Below are 13,452 nucleotides of genomic sequence, written 5' to 3' on the forward strand. Positions count from 1 at the left end.
TCAATTGCATGTGCAGTTATTTTTAAGGTATGTACACAAAAGGACAAATAAAAAATTTAATATACTATTATTCTAGGAAGGTAGGGTTAATGGGTAATTTTCTTTTTTTTTTTTTTTTTTTTTTTTGAGATGGAGTCTCGCTCTGTCACCCAGGCTGGAGTGCAGTGGCGCAATCTCAGCTCACTGCAGGCTCCGCCCCCCGGGGTTCACGCCATTCTCCTGCCTCAGCCTCCAGCATAGCTGGGACTACAGGCGCCCGCCACCTTACCTGGCTAAGTTTTTGTATTTTTAGTAGAGACAGGGTTTCACTGTGTTAGCCAGGATGGTCTCGATCTGACCTCGTGATCCACCCGCCTTGGCCTCCCAAAGTGCTGGGATTACAGGCGTGAGCCGCCGCGCCCGGCCCCTAATGGGTGATTTTCTTAATCTTTTTGCTCTTTTCTAAATGTTTAATGAAACTTGTATAATAAATAGAATTTGTGAAAACAAAAAACTTGATTTAGAAGTAATCAAGAATAAGGAGAACATAAATTATTTGTAGAATATCCTGATTAATGTGAACATCATAGATTACAGAGTAACTGAGTTTAAAGTAGATATATTTTTAAAAATCAAATATATTTGTTTAATGTGTACAAGGGCCTTGTGGTAAATCAACTTGACCTAAGATATATTTCTTCTATGTAGCAAATGAGCAGTAATTTGGTAATTTTAAACATTTCAACAAGAAACGTATAATTTAGACATTTTTAAAAAAGGATTAAAATAGCCTTTTACTCGCTCATGTGTACAATTAAATTACTTGGCAGTTTCTGTGGTATAATTCATAATGATTTTCATATATTATTAAATTTATAAAAATACAAAAAAAAGGCCTGAGTAAGCTGTGAAATATTACCTAACCACACCGTACAAAATATTAATGTCCAATTTGAATTATAGAAGTAAAACTTAACAGAACTATAGTGGGATGATTGGTTCATAATCTTGAGATAAAGAAAGGTTTCTTAAGTAAAATAAAACCACTAATCTATTATGAAAATTGACATTTGACTACATAAGGCTTTAATGCCCTGATATGAACGGTATAAACAAAGTTAAAAGTGATACAACTAAATTTAGTGTGTGTGTGTGTGTGTGTGTGTGTGTATATATATATATATATATATTTGACTTACATATATATATTTGACATATATATATATTTGACATATATATATATATTTCTCCTTCAAGTAATTCTTAGAATAAATGCAGTCCCAATCAGAATCACAGGAGCCTTTTTTTTTTTTGGGTAGAAATTAACAAGCTGATTCTAAAATGTGTATGAAAATGCAAAGGACCTAGAAAATTAAACGCAATTTTGAAAAACAGTATAACTGGAACACAAATGACTACCTTACTTCTAAGTCTTATTATAGTGGTACTGGCATTGGATTGACAAATAGACAAGTGCAATACAATAATCAGCTTAGAAGTAGATTGAATGTTACGCAGTGATTTTATTTTATTTTTTTTAAAGAAGGTCTCACTCTGTCGCTCAGGCTGGAGTGCAGTGGTACAATCATGGCTCACTGCAGCCTCAATCTCCCAGGCTGAAGTGTTCCTCCTGCCTCAGCCCCTCCAAGTAACTGGGACTACAGGTGTGTGCAACCATGCCCAGCTAATTTTTGTAGTTTTTGTAGAGACAGGACTTTGCTGCCCAGTTGCCTAGGCTGGTCTTGAACTCCTGAGCTCCAGCAATCCACCCTCCTTGGTCTCCCCAAGTGGTGAGATTATAGGTGTGAACCACCAAGCTCAGCCCTGATTTTCTTTTTTTTTTTCTGAGATGGAGTCTCACTCTGTCGCCCAGGCTGGAGTACAGTGGCTCGATCTCGGCTCACTGCAAGCTCTGCCTCCCGGGTTCACGCCATTCTCCTGCCTCAGCCTCTGGAGTAGCTGGGACTACAGGCGCCCGCCACCACGCCTGGCAAATTTTTTGTATTTTTAGTAGAGATGGGGTTTCACCATGTTAGCCAGGATGGTCTCGATCTCCTGACCTTGTGATCCGCCCACCTTGGCCTCCCAAAGTGTTGGGATTACAGGCGTGAGCCACCGTGCCCGGCCTCAGCCCTGATTTTCAATAAAGGTGCTAAATTAATCTGATAAGAAAAGGATATCTTCAGCAAATGAACTAGAACAACTGGATATCCATACTTTTTAAAAAAATGGCCTTTATACTGTCAAAAAATAAAATTTAATTAAAACATTATAGATTTAAAAATAAAAGCTAAAAGGTCTTGAAAAAGAGACAGATTATCTTTGCAACTTTGGGATATGTGAAAAAAATTTTAGAACCCAAAAAGCACAAATCCTAAGAGATAAAACTTATGCATAAGACATTAGCAAAGTTAAAAACTTAAACTCTCTGAAAGATGTTGTTCGGAAGACAAAGACCAGGACAAAATATTCACTGTGCATATATTGGAGAAAGGATTGGCCTAGAATATATGAAGAACATAGTAAGATGACTGAATTTACAAATGGGCAAAAGGTTGGAACATATTTACCCAAAGAAAATACATGAATGGCCAAGGAGCACATGAAAAGACTTAATATCACCAGTTATCAGAAAAGTGCAAATTTAAACCACAGCAAGATACTACTGTACACCCACTAGGATGAGTAGAATTAAAAAGATTGATAGTACAAAGAGTTGGTAGGATAAGGAATAACTGGAACTCTTATACATTGCTGGCAGGAATGCAAAGTGGTAAAACTGATTTAGAAAACTGGTGGGTAGTTTCTTAATAAAGTTAAAATCATACTTAGTATGTTAACCAGCATTTCCACTCCTAGGTATTTACCCAGGAGAGAGAAAAACTTCTTTTCACACAAACACTTCTTTTTTTTTTTAATGCTTTTTTTTTTAAATTAACCACCTTCACCCCTCCTCACAAAAACCCTTCTGTATACAGATGTTCATAATCATAACAGCTTTATTTTTAATAGCCAAAAAGCTGGAAAAACATTAATATCCATCAAAAGATGGGTAGATAAACAAATTGTATAATATCCATGTAATGGAAATCTACTTAGCAATAAAAAATAACTTACTGATAGAGACAACATAGATGAATCTTAAAAACATGCTGAATGAAAGAAGCCAGATGTGGAAAAGAGTGCATGCTGTATAATTATAGTTACATGAAACTATAGGACAGTCTAATCTATAATCAGTCATTTTAAAGATAAGGAAAAAATTAACCCTCATATTTTGATAATTATATGTGCATCCCTACCTCAGTCTTTTATAACTGAGTTCAGGGAACAATGGTTTGGACTTTAACCACAGAGAAGTAGCTGTGTGATAAATACATAGTTTGAAAGATCATCTTAAAATAAGTTAATTTTTTTCAAAAGGGTGTTGTACCACACGTGAGTATCAGCTGTTTCAGATAGTTTGAGACAGATTTAGTGCTGCTACAGCTATGAATAAGCTTTATTGATAATTTATATTTGGTCATTGATTAATGTTTGCATTTCTGACAGAAACCTCTTTGGCATCTGATGGAACTTCAGACCCCCTTCCCCGGTAATTTTACCAGTTCTTCCCGTCTCTAGCAAGGGTATTCACTCGTACTTGATTCTGTGTTTTGCATTTCCACTTCTGATCTTCCTCAGTTCATTATTATCAACTGCTCATGTTAGTTTTTTTTTGAGACAGGGTCTCACTCTTTTGCCCAGGCTTTACTGCAGTGGCGCATCTTGGTGTACTGCAGCCTCAACTTCCTGGGCTCTAGTGATCTTCCAAACTCAGCCTTCCAAGTAGCTGATACCACAAGTGCTTGCCACCACACCCGCCTAATTTTTAAAATGCTTTTGTAGTTACGGAATTTTGTCATGTTGTCTAGGTTGGTCTTGAACTCCTGGTCTCAAGCAATCCTTGTGCCTCAGCATCCCAGAATGCTAGGATTACAGGCGTGAATCACCAAGCCTGGCCCAGTATTTATTAATACTTTTTTTTTTTTTTTTTTTTTTGGAGACAGAGTCTTGTTCTGTTGCCCAGGCTGGAGTGCAGTGGCATGATCTTGGCTCACTGCAACCTCCACCTCCTAAGTTCAAGCAAGTCTTATGCCTCAGCCACCTGAGTAGCTGGGATTACAGGTGCATGCCACCACGCCCAGATAATTTTTGTATTTTTAGTAGGGACAGGGTTTTGCTGCGTTGGCCATGCTGGTCTTGAACTCCTGGCCTCATGTAATCCTCCCACTTTAGCCTCCCAAAGTGCTGGGATTATAGGTCTGAGCCATCATGCCCGGCCTACTTTTTAAATTCCCATTTCATTTAAATTTTTATCATTTAAGGCCAAGCATGGTGGCTCATGCCTGTAATCCCAGCATTTAGGGAGGCCGAGGTCAGCAGATCACTTGAGGTCAGGCGTTTGAGACCAGCCTAGCCAACATGGTGAAATCCCATGTCTACTAAAAAAAATACAAAAATTAGCTGGGCGTGGTGGTGGGCGCCTGTAGTCACAGCTACTCAGGAGGCTAAGGCATGAGAATTGTTTGAACCTGGGAGGCTGAAGTTGCAGTGAGCTGAGATTGCGCCACTGCACTCCGGCCTCCGTGACAGAGCAAAACTCTGTCTTAAAAAAAAAATTATCGTTTAAAAATACATAGAAATTGCATAGTGGCCAGGCACTGTGGCTCATGCCTCTAATCCCAGCATTTTGGGAGGAGGAGACAGGCAGATTGCTTGAGCCGAGGAGTTTGAGACCAGCCTGGGCAACATAGTGAGACCTTGTCTCTACAAAAAATTTAAAAATTAGCTGGGCATGGTGGTGCACACCTGTAGTCCCAGCTACTTGGAAGGTTAAGGTAGGAGGATGGTTTGAGTCTGGGAGGCAGAGGTTGTAGTGAGCCGAGATTGCAACACTGCACTCTAGCCTGGGCAGCAAAGCAAGACCCTGTCTCAAAAAAAATAAAATAAAATAAAATTGCATAGTGGATACATGTATTATTTAACAAATAATTATAAAGCAAATACCTGTGTAGCTACCACCCAGGTCAAGAAGTGGAACACTGTCAGCATTCCAGGAGCCCATAAGCACCTCTTCCTATTTGTAATCCCTGCCCTCAGGCCTACAGGTAACCATTCTCCTGACTTTGTTTCCTTGCTTTAATTTTATGCTTATGTATGCGTCTCTAAACAAAATAGTTTAAATTGTTTTTGAAATTCACAGAAAAGAAATCATTCCATGTATATTGTGTCATGTTTCTTCTCTCGCCATGTGAGAATCATCTGTGTTGCCTGAAGCTGTCGTTGATGTTGTTTTGTATAAAACCATAATTCACCTTTTTTCATTTTCTTCATTTTTTTTCTAGATAGATTTTAGGCTGTTTCTTCAAAGTTTACAGCAAATTACCTGTTTTTGCTATAGCAGAATAATGCTATTTTGCCATTTTAATTCTGGTAACAAAAAAGCATCTTATATCAATACAGGTTGAGCATCCAAATCGAGAAATCTGAAATGCTCCAAAGTCCAAAACTTAAAAAAAGTGTTAAAATTTAAATTAAATTAAATTGTTTTGTAGAGATGAGGTCTTGCTATGTTGCCTAGGCTAGTCTCGAACTCTTGGCTTCACACAATCCTCGTGCTTCAGCTGTCCCAAATGTTGGGACTATAGGTGTGAGCCACTGTGCCCAGCCAGAATTTTTTGAGTGCTGACATGGTCTAAGGAAATGTTCACTGGAGCATTTTTGATTTCATATTTCAGATTTATCAGACTTATCAGTAGGATAAGTATAATGCAAATATTTCAAACTACAAGAAAATGTGAAATCTATATTACTTCTGGTCCCAAGCATTTAGGAAATGGGATATTCAACCTGTATGCTCTTTATAATATACGCTGTACCTTCATATATGTTAGCTAATTTAATCCTCATTTCAGACCTGTGAAATGGCAATGCAGTATTTCATTTTATAACTAAAAAAACTGAGGGTAAGCCTGGGCAACATAGTGAGACCCTGTCTCTACAAAAAATTCAAAAGTTAGCCAAATGTAGTGGCATGTACCTGTAGTCCCAGCTACTTTGGAGGCTGAGGTGGGAGGATCATTTGAACGCGAGAGGTCAAGGCTGCAGTGCGCCAGGATTGCTCCACTGCACTGCAGCCTGGTCAACAGAGCTGAAACTCTGTCTCAAAAAAAGAAAGAGAGAAAGAGAAGAGAGAGAAGAGAGGGAGAGAGGGAGGGAGGGAACAGAGTGATAGAGTTTGTCACTTGCCTGAACATTTCTAAAAAATGAATGCTATAACTGTCACAGATCTTCTATTTCAAAGTCCAAATTCTGAATTTTTCATTCAGTTTCACACAAACTGAGCATACTTAATACCTGAACTGAATTAAAATATTTTAGATTAAAAAAAAAAAAACTTAGTTACCTGACATGCTCCACTGTCCAGTTTTTCACATCAAAACATTATTATTTTTCTTTGGAAGTTGACCTAAAAAGCATTTGTATTAAATTGCAGGTAGGGTGTTGGAATTTAACTTCATTTAGTTGTCAGCAAGAAAACTCATGCAGGTAGGAAGCTGGTATCTGTAGCATTTGATTTAGGTAGCAAAAAGGAGGAGGAGGGGAACTGATAGTGGATAATATTTTGAGTACAGAATTACTGTTGCACTTTTCTCCTCATGTCAGTCTTATTTGTAAGTAAATTCAAGGAAGCTCACTAGCTAAGTGGCCTTGGATAAGCTATTTAATAACCAGGTTCCATGATGTTCTCTTTAAAAGTCCCTTCCCTTTCTAAAATCTCATGTCTTATGAATCTATGAGGTTGTTAAAATACTCTCTTGTGCTGTAGACCAGTCTGACCCCTTAGTTATGTGTGGAATTTGCTGAGCTGTATTTAAAGCCAAGTTTATATGTTGATGTTATTGTAAAATGACTCTCCTTTTGTTATCTAAAGATTTCAAAAAGTATAGGTTTTTAAAATGGTCACGTTTTAAGCAGCTTTCAGCTCAAGAAGTGAAAGTAACTATTAGTATAGTTATTAGTGGCAGTGTTGAAGTTTTTTGTGAAGAATTCAATGCTTCCTTGAAGGTGTTTATATGTAAATATGTTTTACATATATATACTTTAGAAAACCGTTCTAAAAAAAGGAAATTTGTTTAGAAAAGCAAGAAGATAGAAGATGTATTGATATCACATTCCAAAGCATGTCTGAAACATTTTAAGATCCATATATTTACTTAAATAAAAATCCATGGAATTGCAAACATCTTCTTGGTTTGAGAATATATTTTAGCAGATCCATCATCTAAATGGAAATATGTAGCAACAGAAGTTAATTGTACTTTAGGCCAGGTGCAGTGGCTCACGTCTATAATCCCAGCACTTTGGGAGGCTGAAGTGTGAGCTCAGCAGTTTGAGCTCAGCCTGGGCGAGATAGTGAGACCCTGTCTCTACACAAAATAAAAAATTAGCAAAGTGTGGCAGCACACACCTGTAGTCCCAGCTACTTGGGAGGCTGAGGCAGGAGGATCACCTGAGCTCAGAAAGTCAAGGCTGCAGTGAGCTGTGATCATGCCACTGCCTTCCAGCCTGGGCAACACAGTGAGACCCTACCTCAAAAAAAATTTTTTTTTTAATTTCACAAAGGCTTCTTAATGGACAAGATTTTTGATCCAGAGTGAAATTAAACTTGTTAAATAGCAGCACTGAAATAATGTTCATGAGACTGTATATTTAAGCCTTTTCTCTTATATTCCTGCTAAGAGGATTGGATGGAGGAAATAAGTGATACTATTCTTTGAGCTTATAAAACTTCACAGTATTTACCCAACTCATTGGCCAAAGACTGCCACTTCCTTGGTTTAGAGTTTGGGTGAGATAAGGAATGTTCATCTCTGCTTAAATAAACATTCCAGGTTCTGGATTTTAATTAATGGCAAAAATGTAAACTTTTGCTTCTTTTGATATTCCTTGGACATGTGCTTAAATCTTAACATGTCATTTTCCTGTATGTTAGAGGACTTGTCCTCTGGACTGTAGAATCAGGGTCCTGAATTCATACCTTGTTATACTACACAGATTTGTGACACTGAGGATGTGTGCCTTAACCTCACATGACATCTTCATCTGTACAGCTGCAAAAATTACCGTCACTTCTGTCGTTCCAGGTTTAGAGTCATGGCTTTGGAAAAAGCAAAAGGGAGGAATTTAATTTCACGGTTAATGTTCAGGACTCTGTGATCCTGTAATGTGGTTGTTACTGATCTGTAGTTGGCAAAGCTTATAAATGTATGAGGTCTCTTTCCAGAATTTACAAATAAGTGATTTATATTTCGCCATTTGGGACAAAAATGTTAACATCTCTTTGAACACAGTCAAATTGATACATCTTTAGTCTTTGATCTTTTCATTTCAAGGAAGGCTCTTTTTCTTCATTCTACCACTCTACTTTTTAAACTTTATATCCATTTTTCTTGCAAACATTGTCTATACTTGTTGACTCTGCTGCTTTCCTTTCACTCACTTAACCTCCTGTAATCTGATTTCTACCCACACTACTTTACTGAAACTGCTGTTGCCAGGGCCACACTGTGTTTGCTGCACAGTCTAAGGAATAATCCTCGGTCTTGCCTATTTCAGTGGCAGTTAATACTGCCTTCCACTTTCTCCTTGAAACAGGCTCCAGTGACACCACATTTAACGGATTTTCCTCTTTAATTCTGATAACACCCAAACTTCCTTAGTAGACCTCTCTTTTTCTACCTATGATTTAAATGCTGTTCTTAGGCAGAGGACTGTGTTGAGCACACTTTGCTTGTCATGATACTGTTTTGCCTAGAGATCATTCATTGCTTTAGTCATAATCTGATGATTGCAAAACTTCTCCTTGGCTTCAGATCTGTATATCAAACTGTCTATTGGACATCTTCACTTGACTATTGTAGTAGTCTGCAAGTGATATAAACCCACTTCATCATAACTTCAGGCTAAAGAGGGAGATACGTTGCCTTACAAAACCAAACGTATGTTGCACAGGTGAAACTGATCTTAGGGATGCCTAGAATCAGAGATTCATGTCATCTTGACTTCCCACTTCTCGTTTGCCTCTGCTTGTCAGCATTATTACCTCAAAACCATCTTCCACATGAGGTATAGGATATTATTGACTAAGGACATCCTTAAAGTCAACAGCTTGGCAGTCAGAAAGAAAAAATAGGTTTAGCCGGGCGCGGTGGCTCACGCTTGTAATCCCAGCACTTTGGGAGGCCGAGGCGGGCGGATCACGAGGTCAGGAGATCGAGACCACGGTGAAACCCCGTCTCTACTAAAAATACAAAAAATTAGCCGGGCGTGGTGGCGGGCGCCTGTAGTCCCAGCTACTCAGAGAGGCTGAGGCAGGAGAATGGCGTGAACCCGGGAGGTGGAGCTAGCAGTGAGCTGAGATCGCGCCACTGCACTCCAGCCTGGGCGACAGAGCGAGACTCCGTCTCAAAAAAAAAAAAAGAAAAAATAGGTTTAACTCTTTGTCCAACTGCAGATAGAAAATTCTCTGACAAGGATTCTGATAGACTCAGCTTGGTTTGCCATGGTGGGACATAAAGTATTTTGACTAACATGCGTTCTAGTAATGATGGTGGGAGTGGTAGGGATCTAATAGCTCGATTCACAGAAGAAAGCCTAACTTAACCTTTACCCATTTTTCATGTACTGCTCTAATTCCAGTGGATAAGGTGATAAGTTTGTTTGTTTGTGGTTTTTGATGAACTGCACCTGCTTGATTATCTCCTTAGAATTCATTGCTGTGTCAATTACTGTCTGAGTTGTCTGTGAGAATAAAGGACTCAACTGAAGAAGCCTATATGAAAATGGTGATCATTATTTCTTCTTGGAATTAGAAACTTGTATGTGGCAGTCATAATGTTCTAATTAGTGATTTTTAAAAACTCATTAAAATAATCCATACTTTTATAATCATAAAATGGGATGCCCCATGAAGGCAAAGAGTTCTGTCTACTTTTACTACTACTATACCTAGAACTTGACACTCAAAAAATAATTTGTTGAATGAATATCAGTTTGATAAAATCTTGATTTTTTTTCAGTGTTTACTTTTTTGGGTAATATTTATTTTAAGAAATAAAAGCTTTCAAGGATAAGTAAAGTTTAACTTTTTTTTACTTTTTCTTTTTTTTCCCTAGACTATCTGTTATAGTCCCTGGGTCAAGACAACAATTTTTATACCTTCCTCGTGGTTCAGAAAGGAGTCTCTGTAGAACCAGAAGCAAAGAAAGGAAACAATCCAAATTTTTCTTTATTAAATTGACTGTGTAAGATACTTGACTTCCAGGAACAAAAACACGGTGAAATAATAAAATTTCATCTTGGCGTCACTGGACATCATCGTATTGAGGAGCGTATTTTGTGGAACTTCCTGAGTTGAGATTTGGAACCTTCATTGGTGCTCATTTATACTGTGGACTGTAAGCATGAGTGAATTCTGGTTGTGTTTCAACTGCTGTATTGCAGAACAGCCTCAGCCTGTAAGTATGAAGTATGTGGACATATCAGGTGGGGTGCTTATTAAACTTTCCACTGGTTCTCAAACTGAGGGTTGGAATCCTAGCAGTAATTGCAAAGCACTTCTAGAGAATACCACAGAAACTAGTTCAGTGGAACTCAGAACATATGTTTAAAAATAAACAGTGTTTTTAAAGTAAATGCTGTATGCCAAGAACTCTCCTAGACCATTCATCATACATGACTGAGAGGAGGTGTTCTTCTGTCAAATAGCTTCTGGAGGAATAGTGAGAGAGAAAGGAGACAGTAGCCTGAGGTAAAACAGATAAATCAGCCTTGGAAGTCAGTGGGTGGAAGATGTGACAGCCATATTGCCATCATATTCCCCTCAGCTTACCATCTAATTTTCCTCAGAGCAACCCTCTGAGGAAGATATCATTGTCCTTATTTTTCAGTTTAAACAGGTTCAGTTTTTTGCCCAAAGTCATATAGCTTGTAAGTGGTCTTGACTGACTTCTTGGTATATGCCTTGTTTTTGTGCCCTGTAATATATGCACATATTGCTACCTCTACCAAAATCCTGCCCTCCAGCCTCCAAGTTCTGTTTTTTATTAAGACAGTCTGGAGTGCAATGGTGTGATCTCGGCTCACTGCAACTTCCGCCTCCCGGGTTCAAGTTATTCTCCTGCCTCAGCCCTTGAGTAGCTGGGATTACAGGCATGTGCCACCACACCTGGCTAATTTTGTACTTTATTAATAGAGACAGGGTTTCACCATGTGGTCAGGCTGGTCTCGAACTCCTGACCTCAGGTGATCCACCCGCCTCTGCCTCCCAAAGTGCTGGGATTACAGGCATGAGCCACTGCGCCTGGCCTCCTTTTCATTTTTTAAGGTGCCTAAATAAATTGTTACATATATAAAAATTTCCCCAGCTTTCCCCTGAATGAGATAATACTCATCTGTATTCCCACAGCTCTTTAGTTATTTTTCTATTATAGCATGGAACCTTTTGCATAGTAAATAACTATTCTACAGTCTCTCCCACAACATTTTGAATTATTTATGGGTTTTCACCATGTTAACTTTGTATCTTCAGGATCAAATATAATATCTTGGAGAGTGTAGGTATACATGATTGATTGTTGGCTGGCTGAACAAATGAATTGATATTTTGTTTTATTTATATTTGTAACAACGTAAGAGGAAAAATAAGGATTAAATTTAAAAAATATAATTGTACACATAACTCCCAATCTCAAGTGATTCACCTGCCTTGGCCTCCCAAAGTGCTGGGATTACAGGCATGAGCCACTGTGCCCTACCATATTGTTTTAATTGCTCTACTTACTTAGTATGTTTTGCTGTGTCATAGGGGAAATTTTTTCTTAGCTCTTCTTTTCTAACTCTATTGGTGATGTCTTTTTTAAAAGCTGGATTGTGGTTACATGTTTTCTTATTATATTTTTCTTTATTTTTGTCTTGTTTGAGATATTTTATAATACGTATGTAAATCTTAGTTTTTTGTTTGTTTGTTTGTTTGTTTAGGATTGCATTGAATTTATTTTATTTATTTATTTATTTGAGATGGAGTCTCATTCTGTTGCCCAGGCTGGAGTGCAGTGACGTGATATATAATAAAGGGTATAAAATAAAGTGAATTCTCTTCAATATATGATAAATGTATACTCACCAATAGCTAAAATAGGAAGACACAGATTAGGTATTTAAATGGCAGGAGCATAAGGCTCTGGAGTTATAAGACATCAGAAATACATTTTCTGCTACACAGAGGATTTGCAACTTGAGTTTCTCTCATACTGAAACAGGAAAAGTTCCCTTGTCCCCCTAGAAGCCATGCGATGGGGGTGTGGCTCGCTTCTTCAGTGCCCTGCTGCTCAAACTTCTAGGGGAGCATACAGACGGGGAGCTGTGGGGTTCTGACCCCACGCCAATGTCTAGGGATTAATCTTTATAGCTGAAGTGCCAGAAGGCGTGTGTTACAGGGTGCTTTTTTAGTTTGCCTTGTGTTAACCAGCTCAGTTAGACCCTCTACATTGTCACAAGGACAGAAGGCTTTCTGTATCCTGGGTTCTTGCTTTGGTGTACTGGAACATTCGGATCACACGTGGGCTTGGAGAAGGAGTGCAAAGTTTTATTGAGTGGAAGTAGCTCTCCATCGATGAGGGAGCCAGAAAGGAGATGGTTTCCCCCGGAGCTGGGCTGCTCGGTGGCCCCAGCTCTCCTTTAACTGCTCCGGCCAAACTCCGCCTTGTCCAGCCAGTTGATGGCCTGCTGGCATGCTGGTGTCTGTTGGTGTGCTCTTCTGCAGGCGTGTTCCCTCAACGTCTTTTCACTGTCTAGCTGCTTCTGTCTTCTTCCGCTGATGTGCTCCTCTCGACGTTTGGCTGCCTACGTGTCTGCCTGCTAGGGTCTTGGGTTTTTATAGGCCCAGGATGGGGGCACGGTGGGCCAGGGTGGTCTTGGAAAATGCAACATTTGGGCCTGAAAGCAGGAGTGCCTGTCCTCACCTATGTTTGTCCGTGGGGGTGGAGCCCTAGCCAGGGACCTGCCTTTCTCTACCCAGCACTTCCCTGTCCCCACTCCCATATCATTTAAAGGGACCACACTCTTCCCTTCCCAGCACTCCCGTATCAGTACAACATTTAATATGTTAGTTGTTTGTTATTGTTTAATGAATACATACTTATGTGAAGTATTCCATAAAAATTCCATGGACATCTGATTTCTTACCTTTTTGATTCCTGAGAAAAATTATATAAAACTTAATGGGGCTTTGTGGTCACCATAATGGAGGAATAGCTTGCTTGTTGGCATCAGGAAACAGATGTAAAGAATCACTAATAATTTTTGTTTCTTTACATTATGCAAAGACATATCCTTGGTATTCTAAACAATATCAAGACTGCCTTATCT

General features: G+C 38.8%; 1 protein-coding gene across 2 annotated transcripts in view; it reads left to right on the forward strand.

The window, feature by feature from the left end:
- CDC42SE2 (CDC42 small effector 2) overlaps positions 1-13,452 on the forward strand; it is a 124,737-nt gene that overhangs the window by 78,653 nt on the left and 32,632 nt on the right. For both annotated transcript variants that reach the window (XM_003259920.4, XM_004087438.3), the window contains exon 3: positions 10,200-10,541. In XM_003259920.4, coding sequence (XP_003259968.1) covers positions 10,488-10,541 — 54 coding nt within the window. In that variant the 5' untranslated portion in view covers positions 10,200-10,487. The remainder of the gene's footprint in view (positions 1-10,199; positions 10,542-13,452) is intronic.

Source organism: Nomascus leucogenys, chromosome 2 (assembly GCF_006542625.1).
Source record: "Nomascus leucogenys isolate Asia chromosome 2, Asia_NLE_v1, whole genome shotgun sequence".
NCBI lineage: Eukaryota > Metazoa > Chordata > Mammalia > Primates > Hylobatidae > Nomascus > Nomascus leucogenys.